The sequence below is a fragment of the Anabrus simplex genome, chromosome 13, assembly GCF_040414725.1.
Source record: "Anabrus simplex isolate iqAnaSimp1 chromosome 13, ASM4041472v1, whole genome shotgun sequence".
Taxonomy (NCBI): domain Eukaryota; kingdom Metazoa; phylum Arthropoda; class Insecta; order Orthoptera; family Tettigoniidae; genus Anabrus; species Anabrus simplex.
This window is the reverse complement of record NC_090277.1, coordinates 13927354-13951253: the sequence shown is the minus strand read 5'-3', so window position 1 is coordinate 13951253 and position 23900 is coordinate 13927354. Positions and strand designations below refer to the sequence as shown.

General features: G+C 40.0%; 1 protein-coding gene across 2 annotated transcripts in view; it reads right to left on the bottom strand.

Annotated features, from left to right (window-relative positions):
* Positions 1 to 23900, bottom strand: part of AIMP2 (aaRS-interacting multifunctional protein 2) — a 95980-nt gene that overhangs the window by 32863 nt on the left and 39217 nt on the right. For both annotated transcript variants that reach the window (XM_067157561.2, XM_067157562.2), the window contains exon 3: positions 10093 to 10294. In XM_067157561.2, coding sequence (XP_067013662.2) covers positions 10093 to 10294 — 202 coding nt within the window. The remainder of the gene's footprint in view (positions 1 to 10092; positions 10295 to 23900) is intronic.

Sequence of the window (23900 nt, the reverse complement as noted above, 5' to 3'; positions counted from 1 at the left end):
AAAATCCCGAAATAAGCATGTAAATCGGCTGAGCAAGCCAGAAACAAAGGCGAGATAAAATAACAATAATGATAAAAGCAAATAAGAAACTGAATAACACAGGTTCGACACACACACACACACACACACACACACACACTCTCTCTCTCTCTCAGAGACCAAATATGCAAAGCAGAATGAATAAATAATATAATATAATATCAAGATACGTTACGATAAGAATCGTAACAGCATGACAAGAATTAGTCGATGGCTCATGAGCTTGATCTGAGAACACAGATCAGATATCTGGGTTGCCGCAAATATGCCTGGCTTACTCAGTCGACATCATAACCAAAATAACTTACACGCCGCATGGCACGCATTCATATCGCACATCAAGGCGAAGATGAATCGTACAGCATCAGCGTTAAACCATATTACAGAACTTAAGTTCAAACCGCCAATGGCCGTAGCCGTGTTGAAACACTGGATCCCGTGAGATCTCCGAAGTTAAGCAACATTGGGCGTGGTCAGGAGTTGGATGGGTTGCCACGCACTGTTGGTGGGGGGTAAGGGAATGGAGGAGCGGAAAGGAACTGGACACCCTACTGCACGTAAACTCCGGCTCAGGAACACCTTTGCGGAGGTTCGGACCTGCCTTCGGGCAGTATAACCCCCTTAAGTTCAAACCAGATGTCGAAGCCGAAGAGAAATAAATGGTCTCCAATCAAAACCCACAAACAAACTCATCACACGCACGAAACAATTGGATCAGTGCTACCTTTCACTTAACGTAGGAACGACAGCATAATAAGCAGACATGAAGAAAAAGGAAGGACAATGAAATAAGTCTGCAGCATATAAATAAAAGAATAATACACAGAACAGGGATCTCCTAGTAAACCAAACCAGCATAACTATGGCAAACCAAGGAAAGATAAATAGGATAAACACTTGGAGATTGAAGAAATCAACTGTATTGATTCTAAGTAATCATACTCATTGCCTCTGAACTGAGAGAGCTGTACAAGGTAAAGTATGAATCTTTTTGACATACCATTTATATGAGATGAAAATCATCTCGTAGACTAACGTCTCCATTTTTTTTATCCAAGCCATTATTGTCCCCAGATCAGAGATCACACGAATCAAAGATAAGCTAGAAAGAAATGCTTTGGCAATCCTTTGTTATATGAAATGCCATCTAATTGGGATGAACTACACGTTAAGTTAGGTATAGAGAATACCAACCGGTCACAACTGACTGATCTATGACATCGTAAAGAATGCGATATCAGTAAAGTAAGATATGAAGGTAATGAGGTGCGGCACAGTGTGCAGCTCAATTTTAAACAACTTAAAAAAGCAACACTGATCATCGCTATAAAGATTAGCAGGAAACTGCAGTATTTAAAAAAAAAATTGTTCTTTACAAATATTTTGAAAGATAAATTGTATTAACTGTGTGTTTTTCTTTGAACATGATTAATTCAGATATGCAAGTACTGTCCTCCGCCACTGTGTAACCATTGCTTAGAAACTGACAAGTCTAGTTGCTGTCAGTGCTTTTATTCCTATTCATATGACATTCCTCCACATTGTGGGACTCGGGAATAGAAGTGCTTTCACTTTCTTACAAATGCATCAGTCATGCAGCAGCATAGATATAACACGAGGAGAGTATGAGTACACAAATGACGACGTGTGGCCTTCAGAGAGACCTCCTGCAAGTCTTTCTAGTTGACGCCCTTGAGTATATCGAAGCTTAATACTACTCCGCTTTGTTAATGTCTGTGGAACTCAGGGAAACACTTTAAAACTTCATCCAACAACAACTAATGCCCTTGTTTTTGCTGATGATGTAATGGTATGGGGTGAGACAGATGTGGAAGTACAAACTAGACTAGCTATTGTAATCAATGAACAAGGATATATACCTAGTACTACACTCAATGAAAATCAGGTGAAGTTAAAATAATGGTTTATTGAGAAAGTAAATATGAAACATAAAGGGACTGAAAAGCCAGTAGTCAAGCCAATATAAACGGAAAATAACATAACGTACCTTTGCAAACGATCAACTCGGAGCTATGGTGTGAGCTTAACATATCTATTTTCAAACATCCAACAAGCATTATAGAGAACTCACAGTTTTAGTAATGATCTCGTTTCATCAAGTATTAATACTTCTGCCGTGCACACGGCTGAATTAAAATAGATAATTTTACGAGAATAACTTCATTCATATTAGACTTCTTTTCGCTTCACTATCCACACAACAATAGCACACTGTTACAACCAAACAAAGCCCACACGTCCAAGGAGAACGTAAAAAGGTTTAAACATGGAGCAGAGAGGAAGATCTCTGGACCACAGAGATAGTAACAAATACAGGGGACCACGGGCATGTGCGCGATTCAAATGTAAGAAGATAAACATGGCCACCACGCGGACAAGAAAAATCAAGTTAACACTACGAGCCCGGACGTTTCAAGATGGCATCCCTACCTTGTGCCGGCGTAATTTAGACTCCCAGAAAAAAATCACAGTTCTGTCAGTTTTCGCATAATAAATTAACAAATTTATATACATATTGTACAAACAGTGGGCTATCCCACAAAATCAAATAAAAAATGCATACTTACAGCATTGGAAAGAAACTTAGGCTACAATATTGGTCCGTTCTGATATCCTTGTTCACGCACTTGAATTTCTAATTCACTAGAAAAGTTCCGATAGTTTTTAGTCACTGAATAACAGAATTACACATTGTTATTCCCAATACTGGTTTCCACTGCGCATGCACTGATTTAGGTTTCAAAGGGCCTTCTTGCTTCTTTAGATGTATTTGCTGTAGGGCATATCTGTTACTTTCCACTCTGATAACATTCAGTACATTACTGTCAAAATATAAACTAAAGAAATCTAGAGGTGAAGATTCTGCAGAAATACCAAGGTTATTAGCATTCAGTCCTGGTGCGTCAGAGAAAACGGGCCTGTTCACAGGAGTAATATCTTGTTTCCATTGTGTTCCCGTGCTTCTCACCTCCCTTCGTCTTTTTGCGACTGGTTCTTCTGGTGATGAATCTGATGATTCAGCATCCTGAGGGACTTGTATATTTTCATTTTCTTCTTCACGATCACTTTCATACAGATCAGAATCTGAATCGTTCACAAGTTCCGTAATAATCTGTTCACTTATCCGTGGGCTGTATGCACGCGTAGGATTTCCTTTACTTGTACAAGGTCCGGGATCCACATCTCAATAATTATACAGTATAAATCGACTACTTGAGAGATGATTGCAGACTGTTGCCTCACTACACTTTCATTCTAAATCTGTGAAGTCATATAATCTATCATTAGAACACCTGCACATACATTTGAGCTTATCTAACCAGAGCGCGCGAGGAGTACGTATGTCAGCAATTACGCAAGATCTAACTGAGCGCACGTGGCTACAAAACATCGTCCCTAACTTGTATCACCAATCACTATCGATCAACAACACCACCTAATGATAGTAAAGCAAATCGACAACACGTCAAAGCAAAAACTAATTCGATAACGTGAATAGCTTTCGAGTGGCTGAATTTCAAAGATCGTAGTAGTATTACCAACAGCGGCACTCAGGCACGCCGCGTGGTAGTAATATTACTACCAGCGGGCCTATAGTGTTAAAGACCCGGCCAAAATAAATAAAGTTGTACCACAAACCAAGATAAGGTACAGAACAAGGATTAAAATGAAAATAAAACTAACCGAATGGTCATCTTTTCACTTCGCCCAATCACCAACACTCATTCCAACATTCACACTACGTCGGTATCGGGAAGTAATGATGCGAGCGGCCGCTCGAGTTGAAGGTCAAACACAAATTCCGATGATAATAATAATATGACTCGCCTTGTCACACAGATAGGTCTCACATATATCAAGTAGTAACGTGCACACTGTTCAAACATTACACGCCAGGAAATCAGAGAATCACATACCAAAAACCCATCAGGTCCGCGCTTCGAACGACCCAAAAGGAAATTTCTAGCCGACTCGAAGGACGTACAATCATTGATGGCAAGGTGTAATAACCATAGTGCACGAAATATGTAATCAGTAGGAGACCCGGGTTACCAAGATATGACCTTAAAGCAATCATACGCACCCACACAAACCGTTTCACGCAGCGAAGCGGAGAGGGACACATCGATCAGTTCTCAATGACCGAGTACAAAGTACTTAAAACATTCTTAAAATCAAGGTTAAAAACCAAGACAAACTAAGACCAATATACCTGTAGTATTTATACTCATCTTACCAAAAGAAAGTAGTAAGAACAGGTTTTAAATATCTCAAATAACCATTTTAAACACAGGAATGCAATTTCGGTCCGTATGGGCTCCATTGTTACTAAGTCTTATGTCAACAAAAGTAAAGATAAGACTCTAAGAAGATGAAACACCGTTGTCTCATTAAAGGAACGATTTTTGGTACATATCATGAACAGCGCTGCGCTCGAGAGCGCAGCCATGGAAGTAGATAAGTAATTTGAATTGAGGTAGACAGAACTCATATGCATATCAACACATTGCATCAGCAACACAAATCATTTGAATTAAAGAAACAAGCTAAGGGAGCAGGGTTCAAACCTTAGGTATCAAAATGAGCAAAACGAAGACAGTTGGCTTGGTGATGAGTAGAAACTTTCCAACTCTCCAAACATAACCAGAATTGGAGGTAAGGAGAAGGATATTGTTGATAACTTCCAGTATTTACGTAGTGTTCTGTCATCAGACAATACCATACATCAAGAGATTAGTAACGGAATACAGAAAGCTTCCAAATTCTATCACGCTGTACGTCAAATACTTTGGGATGAAACATTTCTGTTAGTTTCCAAGATCAGCATGAACAAAATATATCTAGTACCTATATTGACATATGGCCTGGAAGCAGCAACACTTACTGGACCAACAAAGAGTCATCTTCAGGCAACTGGAGGAGGCTCATACACAACCGCACCCGGCTTGCTGGAGCGAAATGATGATGATGATGATGATGATGATGATGATGATGATCCTACCGACCATTCATACACAGCCCCATACCTACTGCAGCGAGCTGCACGCTCTCCCAATATTGCCACCACATAACCAACCATCTTTCTCATTGCACTCCATCTCAGCCTACACTGCACCTCGTTGAGTTGCTAGTTTTGTGCTCTGTATTCCTCCCACTGTTGCCAGAGGTTAAGTGTAAGAGAGGGCCGAACCATAACTTTGTCAATGAACAAGGCACTAATAAATAACTTCCATGGACTCAGGATTATTTAGTAACATAAGAAGTGAAGTATTGATGTGATCAACACATTAACTTTAAAACTAAAGATGCCAGTCTGAATGACTGATGAAAATAATGAGCACAATTTTTGCACTTTTTCTTCACTTTAATGTACATCCTGTTGTCATAACAACCCTTTAAGGCCAGCTCTGTTATTGCAAATTAATGCTAAAAGTGGATATCATGGCAACAAACTGTATTTTCAACTAAATTCAAGTGATTTTGAAGATGTTTAATTTTAAAAATATTAAAAATAGAGGAAAAGTGTTTTCAGACTATTTTTTTCCCCCCCTCTTTACATATGACATGGCCAGAAACTTTGAAACTCCATCAGGAAGTCAGCTGATATGCCATAAATCATGCATGCTTTGCTCTATCAGATGACAAACTAGAACTACTTGGATGACCAGTAACAGAATTTTAAAACTTACTTCTAACACCTTTCAAATACTGAGGCATTACGAATTCTTCATTAAAGACAGAATACAGTAAAACCTCGTTTCTGCAGGGGACAAAGGAAAAGATTGTGCTAAGTGAGAAAACGTACTATTGAACACACAAATAAAAACTATCCAAAAGGGATATGGAAACACTGCTGCGTTAAAATCACACTGTTCTTCTTATTCTTTTCTGGCTGTATATGAACCCATAAAACGGGCACTCCAGAGTTTACTCCGGGTCTGCTCGCTACGATGATATCATAACTGAAAAACCTGGATAAATGCCAAGATGCAGAAGAAAGTGACATTGAGTGGTTAGATGTCGATAAGGAAGATTATGGTTTCAGATATGAAAGTGAGGAGGATATTGTACGGAATTTGACGGTTGGTGAAGACGGAGATTCAGATGATATCAAGTGCGGGAGTGATGCAATGGAAACTCCGAAAGTTTCCCACAGCCAAGCTAGTGTCTCCATAGACACACTTATCTCTTACATAGAAAATAGAGATGAATTTTCATTTTCAGATAGTTTTCATGAGAAATGTATGATCCAAAATTAGAAAAAATGAACAATCGTCTAAGAAACAAAAAGATACGAATGTTGGCATAATCCACATGGCATTTCGTAATTTTTCTCTAGTGTGTCTTACAATACAATGTGAAGTGTTATAATTATATTAACCTATGGTTTTGTTTTTACCAGGCTTAAAAATGACCGGATAATTCGCGGTTTTCGATAATTCTCGGAAGTGCGTGCATACGTTGAAACCAGTCCCTGAACCAACTCTGCCAATTTTCTTCGCTTACATTTTCACACTCTTGATCCCATGCTGCCAGAAGCTCCTCATCGGTTGCAAAACGCCGCCCTTTCAGCTTCATCTTCACTTTTTGAAAGAGTGCGAAGTCACATTGGGAAAGATCAGGACTGTATGGAGGATTATCAAGCACAGTCGACCCTGATCTGGCAAGAAAATCTATTGTTACATTAGCACGATGTGCTGGAGCATTGTCGTGATGCAAGAGCCAAGTGTTGAGCTGTGACCTTGGATGGAGCTGCTTGAGAGCCTGGATGACCTGAGGCAGACAAGTCTCACTGTACCACTTCACAGTAACTGTCCTTTGTGTTTCTAGCACAACCCGAGTCAGGATGCCCTGTTTAGTGAAGAATACTGCAATCATCCTTTTCTTTAATGACCTTGATTCACAGGAGTACCCTCATCTCCAAACAGCCACACCTTGTTCTGGGATTTTCTTGTGACACTGTCATAATAAGGCCAAGTTTCGTCACCTGTAACGATGCTATTGACGTTACGCGAAGTCCCATTTTCAAACTGTTTTAGCATTTTTCGGCACCATTTCACTCGATGTGCCCTTTGCTCCTCTGAAAGTGAATGGGGCATCCAAAGGAGATGGTCGTGTAGAACTGAATGAATAGCTGGGTGCAGGGATGTGGAGGGTCTCTTCTACCTGCCGATATGTTAACCGCCTCTCTTGCTGCAACATTTTCCTCACAGCTTCAATGTTTTCCTCAGTCACTGATTCAGACGGTCGCCCAGAACGAGGATCGTCTTCAACCCCAAAATTTCCCCTCTGGAACTCTTTGTACCAGTGGAAAATTATTGTCCAATGTGGACAGTCTTTCCCCAGCATAGGAGTCATTTCCTCCACGCACTGGTCAACAGTTAATCCATGAGCAGAAATGTAGCAGATAATTGCGCGATATTCACCTTTAGGCCACAATGACATCTTAACTTGCTTTCAGTCCCATGGCTTGGTAAGAACTGGTGTGATGGTCGCGCCTTGCTGTCTTCTAGACCGGTTTTCACCCCTCTTTTCATCCCTCACCATAACAGGGGGGTCCAGCAAACCGTTTTTGCGTATTGCAAAACTTTCCTAGTGCCCTTTGTATGTTCAAGTATATTTACCATTTTATTCTTGTATGATGGCTGACATAACCTCAATATCTTATGATTATTTTCCTGTTTACTTTTATCTTGTCTTGGCCAACATACTTCTTGGGAATTGAGACATCTTCTGTACCAATTTTTTTGGTCCAGTGGACTAAGAGGGTCTCTCTGGACACTGTAAAGCTAAATCTATAATACAAAGTCATTTGAAATATGGACAACACTTAATTAAAACATGATAAAATAGATTGAAATAAATTAAAAATCAACGTCAGTCTAAAACTATGCTTCTGAAGCTAAAACTCGATCTTCGTCTTTCTATGATGTGTTGCAGGCTACTTGTATATTTTCAAGCATGTAATTCCAATATATTCACCAAAGATCTTGCCCACAGTTAAAACTTGTGTCCAAACTGAATAAAAATGAGCATTTGTACAAAATATAATTTAGTGTGAGTCGTAAAATCCATATTTGGTGCGTCGTAAATAATGATGGGTGAGAATGCAGAGTTCGTCGATAGATACATATAAAACAAGTTTTTTTTCCTATTTGCTTTACGTCGCACCGACACAGAAAGGTCTTATGGTGACGATGGGACAGAAAGGGCCTAGGAATGGGAAGGAAGCGGCCGTGGTTTTAATTAAGGTACAGCCCCAGCATTTGCCTGGTGTGAAAATGGGAAACCATGGAAAACCATCTTCAGGGCTGCCGACAGTGGGGTTCGAACTCACTATCTCCCGGATGCGAGCTCACAGCTGCGCGCTTCTAACCGCATGGCCAACTCACCCGGTAAATAAGACATTAGCTGGAATTGCTGCTAAAAATATCTAAAAGGTGAGATGTAGATGACGTAGTTACATTGGACGTAAAGCCCTTCGTAGAGAATATTTGATAGTTGTATGGGATGACAAGAAGAGTCTTCCTTACCATGCGAGAAACCTGTAATACACATTTTCTAGCACCCGTTGCATGATCTGCACACGCTTATAAACTAGCGTAACGTGCCCAGCGTAATCCGTACTGCAAGAGGAACTACAATCAAATGCCTCAGTGTACTTATGCCTGCTCTCCTGATGAAGCTGGGAAGCACAGGGATGAGCTTGTCAGGGGCTGAGAAGAGATGGATGTAAAAGAACCGGCATTGATGAGAGAGATGTGGAGATTGTTCGTCTTCCTTTCTGTAGATGTGTGGGAAGAGGGGACAAGGACAATCCCCACACCTCATCAATCCTACTTCCTCTCAGTCCCAGCACTCATTGCGGGCCGTCTCGACACATCTTCAGTCTTCATGTAGGAAGTTCCTGTTCCTAAAAGGAACAGCCCTCTTCTCCTCTTGTCTTTTACCACCCGTATTCATTTTTATCCTTTTGTGTCTTTCTCTTTCCTGTGTTTACCCGACTACACTTCCTTTGAACATCATTAATACCAATTAGTCCAGCATCTAACGTAAAATACATGCAGGTTTCATGAAAGGTGCCCTGTCGTTTTCACATGATACTCGTACAAACATATAAATGAAAAGTGAACTGATGGCCCCTATACTCTGCATAGCTTTACTTCTAAATTGAATTTTTGGCCGATTTTGGCTCTGTCTAGTGGTTATGCACTGAAACATTGACATCCAACCAATCCCAAGCTGCCATTCATATCGACTTATATCAGCAGAGTGCGATCTCGAAACCTAGTTGCCAACTCTAATATTTACATTCACCAGGTGGTTGACCTATCTCGCTCACCATGTACAGTATTCTGTATGGTTCACGATCTTTTGCATTTTCTTCAGTAATTCGTGTTTTTCATGTTAGTCTTGTCTCTCTAGTATAGTACAGTATAGCGTATCATAAGTTAGTAAAATACAGGTTTAATAGTTCAGTGTATAAAAATAGCTGTAGTTTTATTTATGTCCGCGTATTGGATGGTGTACTTAGTTTGTGCGTGTTCAGCACGTCTCAGTGTAGTTCAGAAAAGACAAGTGGCAAGAGTGTGACTCTTAGATCAGTGGAGTGTTCCCTTTGTAGGCCATAACCTCCTCCCCGTGCCAGCCTTTAGCGGTGAGTGATGTGTTCTTTCCTCATTCTCTTTTATTCTTAATAATCTATTCTATTTTTAGTGTCGGATGTTATTAGTAAGTGTAGTTTTCATGAATTTGTTTCCAATCCAGATTCCTTAGCTTTTCTGAATACAGTACTACATTTCACAAGGTCTGTTTACCGCGGTCGTATTGCATCACCTGTTCTCACAGCAGTAGTGCGCTGACAACACAGGTAAGGCGATGCTCATTTGTTTTGCGAAACGTCAACTCGGAAGTAAAGCCACGCAGAGTATACAGTCTTTAGATAACGTGGAAAGTTTACTCCAGTAAAATAAAATTGTCACGTTTATAACGTGTAGACAAATTTACATCTAGCACTGACATACAGCTTACCATTTTTCCAAATAAGTCTGATGGTGATTGGTCGTGCTTTCTCGTCACTAGGAGAGAGGTAGAACTGGGCTGTGTGCTGAGGCAGATCAACCACAGTCGAGTGCATGTGAGTATTGAGCGATAAACAACTTAGCTTGCTTAGAGCCAGCAGAGAGTACGGAGGCCATTGCGGATTAGCATTGATGACGATGTCTATAGGAACCTGAAACAGACAAGTATCAATATCACCTATACCATTATGACAGTTACAACACTGATGGACGTCTGAATTCTTCTTGAGGGAATGTCAGCCATTTTTTTAAATTTTCAAAATCTTTCTCTACTTGGAGGCTGCCTAAAACAAATACACAAAAACAATTTTATTCAAAAATAAACAAATGAAGGTAAATTATATCTCAGTCTGGCAAATATAAGTGGTATCTGAGAATCATAAGAGAATGCCTGAGCACTTTCAGCCCCGAGTCGATGAACTCCTTGGTACTGATGTTGAAGGTCTTCATCAGCTCTAGGGTCCCTCTCTCATTGATCATGAGACCTTAATTTTTATGCCGTCCAGCTCATATTTATTCTTATAATTCGGCACTGTAGGCAGTTAGACTTCTTTTCTCCATCTACTTCATCTGGTTCATTGGAGTCCGTTTCAAATTTTACTATAACTTAATAATATACTTTCTTCCCTTTAATGGCAATCACGTCTATCCTTGTGCTGCCATTTACTCTGATTCCATGGACTTCCTCATGCACCAGAAATCCTTGCTCACGGAGTATCTGTGCTATGGACAATCCGATGTTTCGAAGAGCTTCACCGAAGGCACAGGAACCCAAGACGTGAGATAAGGTTTGTCTCGCTGCATCTTCTGCAGCGGTTACAGTAGACTGTCCACTGCCAGCCTGGTTCCCAGAGGATGGGGAAGCATATCAAACATCAGTAGTTCCCAAAGGGAGAATCAATAGCTAGCTCGAGCACCCGCTGGGTACTTCTGTACCGCAATACATTTTCCAGTGAATGGCAGGAAAAATTTTCTACTTCACACTTCAGCAGTATCAAACTACTGCTAATGGTTAGTATATTTCCAACAACTGAAAAATAATACTGCAGCCCACTGGACTACGTATAGCAATAAACTGAATTGAGGAGGGTGGGCAAAATAAAACTGGCTCGGAAAATATTTACAATAGGACTGAGGCGGGACTGATCATCAGAGAAGATGCTGACGTCGATGAAGCACCATGTGTTCTGCTGTAGCTCTTGCAGTATGTGAGCATTACTGGAGTACACCTTACCCGTCCACAGGTAAAAATCACAGGCTATTAAGCTGGCCAGCTGATTGTACTCTGCTCACCAACACCTTGTGCACTCGCGGCAAGGTTGTCTGCTGAAAATATCCGTACAGTCGTTCATTTTCTGCGAGTTGATCCACATATGAATTATCAGTGTCTGATCACACTGGTTAGTTTGGTCAAAGAATCATGCTACGATGTGGATGCCAGACAATGTGCACCATATAACAATTTTGAGATTGTGCAACACCTTTTCGATGAACTGAGTGTGATTTTCTGATGCATACTGCATAAATACGGCAGCTTTGACGAAGGGAAGATGAAGCAATAGTAATGTGTAACTGAGTGTGTTGTACGGGCCATATAGATGTAGCTTGCATTCTGGAGGTGGTAGGTTCGAAACGCAATCATCGGCAGCCCTGAAGATTGTTTTCTGTAGTTTCCCCATTTTTACACCAGGCAAAAACTAGGGCTGTTATTAGGCCAAGGCTCTTCTTCCCCAGTCCTCTTTATACAGCAATCACCACCATCACCACCACTTGCCTTTTCCTAACTGAAAGTTGCCAAAAACTTACACAATTATATATATAAAACTTCATACACCTACTTTTTAGTTTTCACTTTAATGTGTGTTTACTTGGCAGTAAATATAAGTGAATCCCTCCCGGGTGATGTATGTGACAGCTCTCAGACAATCTTGATATGTAATTCTGATATGTATGTAGTCGAAGTGAACTATAATTCCATGGAAATTACCTCATGTATATAATAAAATATATCGGTTGCCAAGAACTGCATTCAAGATGACAGGTTACCGGACTGTCCCTTTGTCAGTCTCAAGAAACAAGTCTCTCGAAAAGCAAAACCTTATTTTAACTCTCTTAGTGCCAGGCGGTAGTGCGAGCACCCGCCCTTTAAATTGCCAAAGCCAATCAGGTCGGCCTTTAAATATCCATTCGGAAGTTCCCAGAGCCAATTACATCGGCCGGTTTATAATTCTGTATTATACATAATTTTGAGGCAACCTATAGTGACGTGCATACTTTTGTTACAACATGTAGTAAAGGGGCTACACGTTATTGTGTGCCTGACCTTGCTTTGGCAGTTCTAAGAGGGTGTTATAGCTTTCACAAGAGTTGTTTCCTGTGTTTACAAATACCGCTAACTGGTCAGTACAAGATTGCTCCTTACAGTGAGTGGCAAGTTCTTTACGTGATATTTTTTCAGCAGGTATAGATGACGATAAATTAATGCAGTATTTGGAACAAACGAAGTGCACGCGGATGACTTATCAGATAGCGATAATGAATTTAGTTCAGAGAGTAGCGGCAAAATTATACCGTACATGCCTGCGGAATTACCACAGCTAACGACGAGACGTTTAATTGTTTCTAATGGCACTAAAGCTACTCTGAATATGGTGGTAGATGAAACTAGTGATAATGAACATGATGATGTCTGTGGAGAAAATTTTGTGGAAATTTGTCCCAATGAACCTGACAATATTCCTCAACCTCCTGTCTCCTTCAAGGAAATTCTTGGACCCAAACATGCCCTCCGCCTGATTCTCTGCACATATCATACTTTAATTTACTTTTCTCTCTGCTAAACCTTAGTCACATATAGTTCTCTATCTTTATGTAAATGCTGGTTCCCGCGGGCCAAGTGTAGAGTGACCCGGAGGTCATGGGTTCGATTCCCGCCCAGGTAAAGAATTTTCGCTTGGTCCTGAGGGTTGGTTCGAGTTTCACTCAAACTAAGTGACCCTAAGTGATTGCAATTGAGGAGATATCCGAGTGTGAGAGGGCGACCCTGGTCTAGAAAACCGAGAATAATGACCGAGAGGATTCGTCTGACAGACCATGCCTCACCTCGTAAACTGCAGGTCTCCGAACTGAGCAGCGGTCGCTTGGTAGGCCAAAGCAAATCAGGGCTTTAGCACCATAGATTTCTTAATTACATATATTCTGTTGTATTGTAATCAAATATATACTAGAACCAAAAATGAGAAAATGATTTTGCTGAAAACAAAAAACTATAATATTAACTATTACAGTGGAACCTTGGATTGTGAGCATAATTCGTTTCGGCAATATGCTTGTAATACAAAGCGCTCGTATATCAAAGCAAACTTTCCCATAAGAAACAATTGAAATGCGGATGATTCGTCCACAACACAAAAATATTTATTCGCACAACATTTCTAAAACAAAATATAACGTAAAACAAATTAAAGTGCACTTTGCCTTTCAATAGAATCATTGTTGGTGTGAGGGAGACGAGAGATGACATGAGAAGTTACTGTGTAGCACGAATTTCACTAACGGAATCACTGCTATCTGTTGGTTCACTGGAACTGTTTTCTTTTCGTGCAACTTTAACAAGGAACCTATCCAATGACTGTTGGTTTTCCCCCTTTTTGACGATTTCTCAAAAATGTGACATTGCATTGTCATTGAACTGATTCATTGCTCGTACTGCTACAGTCTTATTCGGGTGGTATTTTTCTACAAAATTTTGCACCCTTTCCCACATTTTGTACTTCTCTCGAAACTCAGTTGACGTCAGAGATTCCATTGATATTTCCTCCTCCTCTTCTCCGGACGAGATCTCCATAACCTCCTCCTGTTGTTCGCGATGCAGGTCCATCCGTTCGTTGGTGGCCAGTTCCTGGCTATGTTCTTCCACCAGCTTTTGAATGTCCATGTCATTCACCTCCAACCACATAGTTTTCCCTAACGACACAGTTTAATCGACAATCGGCGGCTCATTGTCACCAACAATCCTCTCAAGATCACGTCCAAGAACACAGTCAGACCACAGCTTTCCCCAGGAGGAAGTGAGAATTCTCTGGGTGACTTCATCCCAGGCTTTATCGATGATCTTCAGGCATTTGACGATGGGGAAATGATTTCTCCCAAACTCTCGGAGGGAAAGGTTTGTTCCTTCGGTCACTTCGAAGCATCGCTAAAAAATTGTGCTTTGGTGTATAGCTTTCTGAAGTTCAAAATGACTTGCTGATCCATAGGCTGGAGTAGTGGAGTAGTGTTGGGAGGAACGAACTAAACCTTAACGAACTTGAATTCCTCCAGTAAGTTGTCCTCAAGACCTCTTGGCCTGGAGGATGAGCAGGAGCATTGTCCATAAGCAGCAAGACTTTGAGCGGCAGATTATTTTCTGAAAGGTATATCTTCACTACAGGACCAAAGTCCTCTTTCATCCATTCAACAAAGGCACAGGGGAGGGAAAAACGTACGCACATGTGACGCTCGTATTGCAGAACCTCACTCGCTATTCAAGTTACAATTTATTTAAAACGTTTGCTCGTCTTGCAAAACACTCATACATCAAGTTACTCGCATTCCAAGGTTTCACTGTATTTTTTATTTTTTTAATAATTCAGAATTATGTTTATACTATGTTGCCCGCACCTCGTAAACTGCAGGTCTCCGAACTGAGCAGCGGACGCTTGGTAGGCCAAAGCAAATCAGGGCTTTAACACCATAGATTTCTTAATTACATATATTCTGTTGTATTGTAAAGTTCTTTTTCAAATATATACTAGAACCAAAAATGAGAAAATGATTTTGCTGAAAACAAAAAACTATAATATTAACTATTACAGTGGAACCTTGGATTGTGAGCATAATTTGTTTCGGCAATATGCTTGTAATACAAAGCGCTCGTATATCGATACATCGGTACGTACATGCGAATTATTTCAGTGAGTAAAATTGTGTTGTTTTTACTAGTGACATATGTTTGAATTATTATTGTTTACGTTTTTATTTTTCTCGTTCAAATTGGTTATTCTATAGAATTGTATTTAGGAATACATTATATATAATTACGTATATTCTTTTGTATCATAAATGATTTTTACAAAGTAGATATTGAGAGAGAAAATGCGAAAAAGTTTTTCTCTTCCTATAAATAAACAATATCGACAACTATAAATCAACAATGAAAATTTTTGACTCTTTATATCACTCTAAACATCTGCCTCTGTGGATCAGTGGTAGTGTGTCGGTCTCCGGATCCCAAGATAGCGGGTTCAAACCTGGCAGAGGCAGTCGGATTTTTGAAGGGCGGAAGAAAGTCCATTCGACACTCCATGTTGTACGATGTCGGCATGTAAAAGATCTCTGGCGACACATGTGGTGTTTACCGGATAAAATTCATTAAATCTCAGCCAGAGAGTTTCGGTTTACTCGGTCTGCCATCTAGTGGGCCTACAGTAAAACAGAATGTCGAAACTGACGAGCAGACGGCCAGATGGCGTCAAATTGAAATGTCTGCACACTGTAGCTGAGGCCATATGATTGTGATTATTATTATTATTATTATTATCACCACTCTAAACCAGTTGTTTATTCTATGTAGTCGATATGTAGAAAATTTTATGCGGATATTTGGTATACACCGGAAGATACACGCAAATTTTGAAATACATGTGTTTCCACTGAAAACGGCCTGGCAATTTACAGCAGTAGAGTGGAGGCGGAGCTCTGGTCTCTTCAAGCTGATGGTGAGCAGCCGACCAGATGGGCTCCTGGCTCGAAGAAGGTTAAGATCCATCTTCCCATATGTGTCAAACGAATTGCTGTGATTTAGCAGCGGGCAACCCACAGAGAGGCCATCGGACTAACCTTTCTTCCCGGAATCGCCTCAACATGATAATACAAATTACATGTTTCATGGTACATAACCTCTGATTGTGATCCACTCCTCTCATTTGAGGTTAAACAGTGCTCTCGGCAGTGTTTAAACATGACCGGTTGAACATCGGTTTTAGACAGTGTCTAAGTGATAAATAATGTCTCTGCAATGTGGCAGCCATACTTAGGCATTGTTTAACTGTAGACATCGTCTAAATACCGTTTCTGCAATCGGCTCTTACTCTTTTCTTAAAATATTCCAAAGAAATAGGAAATTTATCCAATATCTTCCATGGTAAATTATTCAAATCCCTAATTCCTCTACCTATAAACAAATATTTGTCTTCTTGAATTCCAACTTTACCTTCATATTTTTATCTTTCCTACTTTTAGAAACTCCACTCAAGCTTTTGTCTACTAATGTCATCTCTCTGCTGACAACTCAGAACATGCTGCTTGGTTGTGCAGCTCACCTACCTATTCCTACGTCGTTCCAGTTTTAAACATTTTTGTAACACTAGTCTTTTGTCAGAAACCACCAAGATCAAATCAGACTGCTTTCCTCTGGACCTTTTCCAGTTCTCGGTCCCACACACTAGAACTTGCGTCTTACCAGTGACTTAAACACCCACATTCTTACTACAATCCCTAAATACCCTCATAAGAATATGAAGAGATCTGTAACTTTAATCTACAATCCCATTAATAAGATAACCCCAATGATGATCTCTTTTTACATCAACACCTAGGTACTTCCAGTGATCCTCATAATGTACTTCCATTCCATCAACAACGTAATTAAAACTGCTTGGTGAAACTTACGTGACTTTTTATCCTGTTTACCATTGTCTGCTGTCCACCTCACCACATTGCCAAGATCTTTCTCCAGCTGTTCACAATCCTGTATCTTACTTATTAAATCTTTGCAGGCGGAAACATTTGTTGTTCGAGTCATCAGTCCGCCCTCCCTGCCTCCCTATCCTGTGCTAACCTTTTCATTTCTATGTAACTGCTGCATCCTACATCTGCTTGTCATATTCATACCTTGGTCTGCCCCTACTGTCCTTATCGCCTACACTTCTCTCAAAAACCTACTGAACAAGTCCTGTCTTAAAGATGTGTCCTATAATTCTATCTCGTCTTCTCATCAAATTTAGCCAAACTGATTTCCTCTCACCAATCACTATCAAGGATGAGAAGGCCCACCTGTTCAATACTGTATATAATATGATATTATTTATTACATCGGAACTTGATTTCTCGATTGTCATAACCGTGAGGCCCTGTAGGGCAGTACCTTATTGTTGTTATTGCTCTATTAGCACCACCCAGAGGACACGTTTAGGGTACTTTAAGGTTAAACCTAAGGACGTTGAGCTACTTTGTCGATTGTCAACTGTAGCATCATACGGTAAATAATAATAATAAAAAATAATTACATCAGAACCAGTTTTGACCCTTGTATTGGGTCTTCTTTAGCCTTAAATTATAAATGGAAAAGAACATTAAAGGTAACTTGAAAACACCAACAATTAATATAACACTAGGGCATGTCTTGTAAGCACTGACGAAATATGTTGTGGTTACTCACAAGTCTGTTAAAATTGATGTCTCTTGTACACATGTGCAACACTTCATGTACGGCTCTTTCTGACAGTACCAATGGTTACCCGTACAATTTAATTAATTTTATGAAAAAAAAACTGACCTTAAAAACACAGGTCTTTTAAATACAATTCGGGTTGAGGAAAGCTTGTGCTCATCTCTCATGAAAAATGTCAAATTTCCACCTAGAAGTAACCATATCTATACCGGCCATTATTACACCTCAGCAGAGCTAGGTGATGAATGACCACAAATGGCAGTCTTATGCCCTCCTTAACACATTCACGCCCGTATCTGAGTTATTGCCTAAAGTGCGTGACCATGCTGTGGACCGTATCCGAGTTAGCCCGGATAAGCGCAACCTTGAACTGGAGCCATTCCTACACAGCTGGGATCTATTTTGGTAACAAATATGTGTGAGAGAGATGAAAGTAATACCCCTATGAATGCTTCTACTCAGCATAAACCACATGGCCACGGCGATTTTCCCTCCCAATGCACTTTCTTTGTTTTGTTTCTGAAGGTAGCCTAGCGCTGGCACAACTAGCTGCGTAGTTGGTTTGTGATTGCACGAGCGTGTGTATAATCACATTCTGAAGTGTAACCATGGCGTGTAGGGACAATATAAATGATGCAAAGTGATGCGAATTTACAAAGCACAGTTTTCAGTTGCTTGAAAAATTATCTTGGCCAGGAGTATACAGTCTATATGGATAATTATTACAAACAGCGTACTCGCGAAGCAATTACGGGAACAGAACACTGCCGTATGTGGAACAATACGGTCAAATAGGGTTGTACCAAAAGATCAAATCAAATCAAAAATCTCTTTATTTGCAAATGAGGTGTCCACCTCGGTGGCAAATGGTACACTAAAATACATTATTGTCAAGCACTAAATATTAAATTAACAAGAGAAGAAAATTTTTCCTATAATACAATATTATACAATTTATGCTAACAATGTTTTCTATTAAACACACAGCTCATCCTTAATAAATTTATATTGTTTACAAAATTCTACTTATAATATCTCCTGTACTACTTACAAATATAGTCAACTGATATACAGTATGTGGAATTACTTCAAATGATACTATACAACTGGTATAACATTAATATTTACATTGCATTTATTTACTTTTTTTTTTTTTTTTTACCCGTTCTGGATCCTAAGTAGCATAACGACCTGCTGCGTCTTAACCAGAGCCCCTTTTGCCACCACTTTTCAGAGTTCCTGAAGGGCCTTCACAGCTACCGTAGCGGTCCCAGGGCCCTCGAAGTCCCCACTGTACTTCACCCCTACAGGCAGTCCCCTACTTTGGCTGTCCAAACTCCTTAGACCAGGGGATGGAATTAATTTATTCACACACATTTTTTTTATTTACAATAACCTGCACTGGTCGAATGCCCTCTAACACTTCATTTATTTCTCTGTTGCTGTTTATTCTCTTCTTGAATATCTGTACAGATTTTGGAAAACGATCAAACACTACCCCTGGTAAACTGTTCCACTCCTTCACACCCTTCCCAATGAATGAAAATTTACCCCAATCGCTTCTGCTAAAATTCCTTCTAATTTTATATTTGTGGTCAGTCCTGCCGATATAATTATTTTCCAACTGAAGCCTCTCATGGATATCTCCCCATGCTTCTTCTCCTGTATAGGCTCTATATAATCCTATAAGTCTAATTTTCTCCCTTCTCTTACTTAAAGTTTCCCACCCAAGTTCCTTTAACATTTCTGATACACTACTCTTTCTCCTGAAATCCCCTGTTACAAATCTTGCTGCTTTCCTCTGCACACTATCTATTTCTTTTATTAGGTATTCTTGGTGAGGATCCCAAACACTGTTTGCATATTCCAATAATGGACGAACCATACTCAAGTAACTTTTTTTCTTTTAATTCTTTGTTGCATCCTTTAAGTAGCCTCATTATGACATGTAATGATCTGTATGCTTTCCTAACAATGTCATCATTATGACCCTTCCAGTGCAAATTACTTTCAAATCTCACACCTAAGTATTTGCACTTGCCATCTTTTGGGATAACTACCTCATCCAAAATATATTCAAATTCAGTTTTAAAGCTCCTGTTTGTAAAAGTTGTAACAGTTGATTTGCCTCCATTAACCTTCATATTATTTTCTTCAACCCATTGTTGGATACTTTCAAGGTCCCTTTGTAATTCTGAACAATCCTCAATGTTGTTTATTTCCCTATAAACAATTATGTCATCTGCATACAATCTTAATTTTGATGTTATATTGTTCCCTAAATCATTTGCGTATATTAAGAAAAGTAATGGACCGATTATACTACCCTGTGCAATTCCCTTCCAAACTTTCTCTTCCTAAGATACATTATTTCCTACTTTGACTTTCTGAACCCTTGAATTTAGAAATGCTTTTATCCAACGTGTAACCCAATCCTATTCCCTCCAATTTCTTTAATAATATTCCATGTTCCACTCTATCAAAGGCTTTGGAAAGATCTATGGCTATGCAATCTAACTGACCTCCTGAATCTAACTGATCTGATATGTCCTGCTGAAATCCCACCAGTTGTGCCTCACAAGAAAATTTCTTTCTAAATCCATACTGGCTCCTCATGAACCAATTTTTATCATCACATATCCCTCCGATTTACTTCGATATTAAACTCTCCAGAATTTTACAAACTATACTGGTCAGGCTGATTGGTCTGTAGTTCTCTGGTTTCCTTTTATCACCCCTTTCTTTATAAATTGGTATTATTATAGATTCCTTCCATTCCTTTGGTATTACACTATTATTTATGACATAGTCAAAGAGAAATTTTAAATAAGGCACTATGTACCACCCCATTGTCTTTAATACCTCCCCAGTAATTTGATCACTTCCTGCTGCTTTTCCTTGCTGAAGCAGTTGGATTTCTCTGAAAATATCTTTGTTTGTGAATGAGAAGCTTCTTGTTTCCCTCTGTCTCTCTCCCTCTCTATCTTCTGTTTCGGTTTCCAACTCTTGACAATCATCTACTGAATCTCTAAATTCCCTACTAAATAGGTTTGCTTTCTCAGTATCTGTTAAATAGTGTTCATCTAAAGGAACACCAGGCAATTCTCAAACGGGGAGGGGGAGAACCCGACATACAAGTACAGTCACCTCTCTGCGAAATCTCAGCTCGATCTACTTCATCAGCTCCAAGGCAACGTCCCACGATTTTGCCGCCAAAAAGGGCACCGGCCAAGGATCCATCATTTAGGTTAGATGTGAAGAGAAAAGAGCATATTCTCTTGAAGTTTCCACCATCAAATATAGTCAAGTTCCCCTGAAGAAGGTGCAAAGTGTGCTTCAAAAATAAAATTATTAGCGAAACACGCTATTTTTGTGGAAAGTTTGGTGTTCCCATTCACCCAGGAAAGTGTGACATTACCTACCACACCCTACAGAGATACTAGAGGACTTCATTAAGGTATGTGAAAAATTTTGTTTCCATATCTTGTTTAGTTTAGAACTTATTGTGAAAAGAATTTGTTGTTGTTTGCTCTGCCACTAACAGCTGGAATAGCTGGGCCAGGCCTTTAAATAGCCGCTCAGATGATGGGCGTGAATGTGTTAAGAGGCATGCCAGATAAGTTAAAATCTGGCAATGTAAAGGACATGAAGGGGATATAAAAACTGCCAAAAAAAATGAAGCGCTGCCTTGTATGGAAAGATAAAACAACAGTATGTCCCACAGGCAACGCAGACCCACGGTGTCGCTCATGTAGTGGTACTAATCACAGGCAATGCCAAGACCTGTCACATGGGCGACAAAATTGCAGTCACATAAGTTGCCTCAAAATATACCAACCAGCCACCTGTCTCCAAGCCTGATGTAGTAAGCCTAGACTAAAAACGTGAGTGGGGCTGACAGATGATGCTTGTTGTTTAAAGGGGCTTAACATCTAGGTCATCAACCCCTAATGGTACGAAATGAGGCGAAATGTAATGGCAATTTAAAATTCATCCACTGACCAGAATTCAAAACGTGATGATGAAAATGAATAGATGAATATGAGTTTAATATAATCGGCGGATCCAACTCGCAATACTGAAAGTTAAAAATATTCCAAAATTGATCCACTGAACAGAATTCAAAAAGGCGACGATGAACAACGATTATGAACTTAAAACATCAATCCGTGGATCCGACCTGCAATGCCCCACCTTTCCAGAAACTATCTTAAAACAACAGTATTACTGACCAGTTTCCAAAGCACAATCTTGAATTGATGATGCTTGTTGTCTAAATGGGTCCAAAATTCAGGTCATCAGCCCCCCATAATGGTATTTATCGCTAAAAAGTAGAACCATGGTATTTCTCATGTAGCAGTACTAATCAAGAGTAACGTAGACTCACCGTGTTCCACACATTAGAGTACTACTCACAAGTATTGTATGTCGCACACGCAACGCAGGCCCACGGTGTCGCTCATATAGTGGTACTAATCACAGGCAACGTAACCCCATGATACTGTAAACCCAAGTGCTTTGCTGCTACTAATCACAAACCTATTGTGTACCTAACATAATGGTACTACTCGCAAGTAAAGGCGACCCATGGTGTTCCTCGCGTGATGGTACTAATTACAAGTAGTTTCATGGTTCTAATTCAATCATCCCTTGGTCGCCCCTTTTTACCTGTAGTTGCCTCTTACGACAGGCAGGGGATAACATGGGTATATTTTTCGTCTGCATCCCCCACCCATCGGGATGGGACTGACAGAACTGACCACTATTTGCAGCCTACCAATTCACAAGATGATCACGTAAGCATCTTTTGGTTATTTGAAATATGAATGCTAAACTCATTTTTGCTACACACTATGGTGCAACACCAAGGTGGTAAAAACGCCATGAGTCACAAGAAGTTCCAGAAGTGTTTAGCAGAGTTCCCAGTAGAAGAGAGGGTACGTTTTCGCAAGTCGATTCCTGCAACCACAAACCATATTTCAGGTGGTCCCTCCAAGGAGAGACTAAATGCAATAACCCGTTTCGTAGACTGAAGTTGTGTCAAGTCCCTCGCTTTTCTTGTGTGTAGGGCTCAAGGTCAACGTAAGTGCCCAATATATATTTTTGTGAAACACGCACTTCAAAGCTTTCAAGGTGTACCACACTCAACAAGAGTTTTGAGGAACATCCACCTTGATACAAAATCAGGGTAGGATTTGTGAAGAGTGTAGGTTCAACTAGAGGCTGCCTAGCCAAGGTGGTAAAGGTGTGCTCGGTTCACCCGGAAGGACGTGGGTTCGATTCCCCGTCAGGAAGTCGTAAAATTTAAGAAAGGAGATTTCCACTTCTGGAGGTGCATATGGCCCTGCAGTTCACTAAGCCTACATCAAAAATGAGTACCAGGTTAATTCCTGGGGCAAAGGCGGCCGGAGGTTACGGATAGTGGAAGCCTTTACCTTCCACCCCTCCAAGGGCCTTCATGGCCTGTACGGAGAAGACTTTGCTTTCGCTTCAACTGCTATGACTTAATTACAACAAAAATAGCCTTGTGATCACCATCTATCACTTCAGTTTCTCTGTAGAGCTCAACTGGTTTTATCAGCACCAGGTCTACAATATTCTCCCCTCTCGCTGTTTCCATCACTTTCTGATTCAACTGTCCTTCTCAGAATTACTTATTCACCATCTGCTGGTCATACTTACGGTCATTCACATTACCTTCCCAGTAAATTTAGATCACCTGCTATAATCGCATTTCTTCCTGTGTCGATCCACACCTAACCGATTACCTTATAAAGTTATGTAAATACACTAACATAAAGCACTTATTTTTTAAAAACTTTCCATCACCAATTATTTCATGTGAAATTGTTGCCCATTAGTTAGCTTTCTACAGTGCTTCTTTGTATGATCTGTTTAACACATTAAGTGCCACGTATGCAGTAAAAAAAATTCCATCCAGGCCATTCTTTCTTTTTTTACTATAGAGTATAAAATGGTGCACCTTATTACAGAAATGTACCTTTTAGTCACCTTGGGCCAAAATTGTAGTCATAACATTGTGTTGAAATTGTGGTGACACATTGGTCTCACGCGGCCACTGACACTACCTTCCAGCTGTACAGGGCGCGTGAGACCAATGTGTCACCACGTATCCTAGCACAGTTCTCACCTTCCTGACACACTGGTACAGCTCATGAACTACTAAAGAATAAAACTCTATTTGAAACATTGAAATCTAATCGGAAGTATAATCCAACTGATGTTACTAAAAGGAAGTTAGCAAG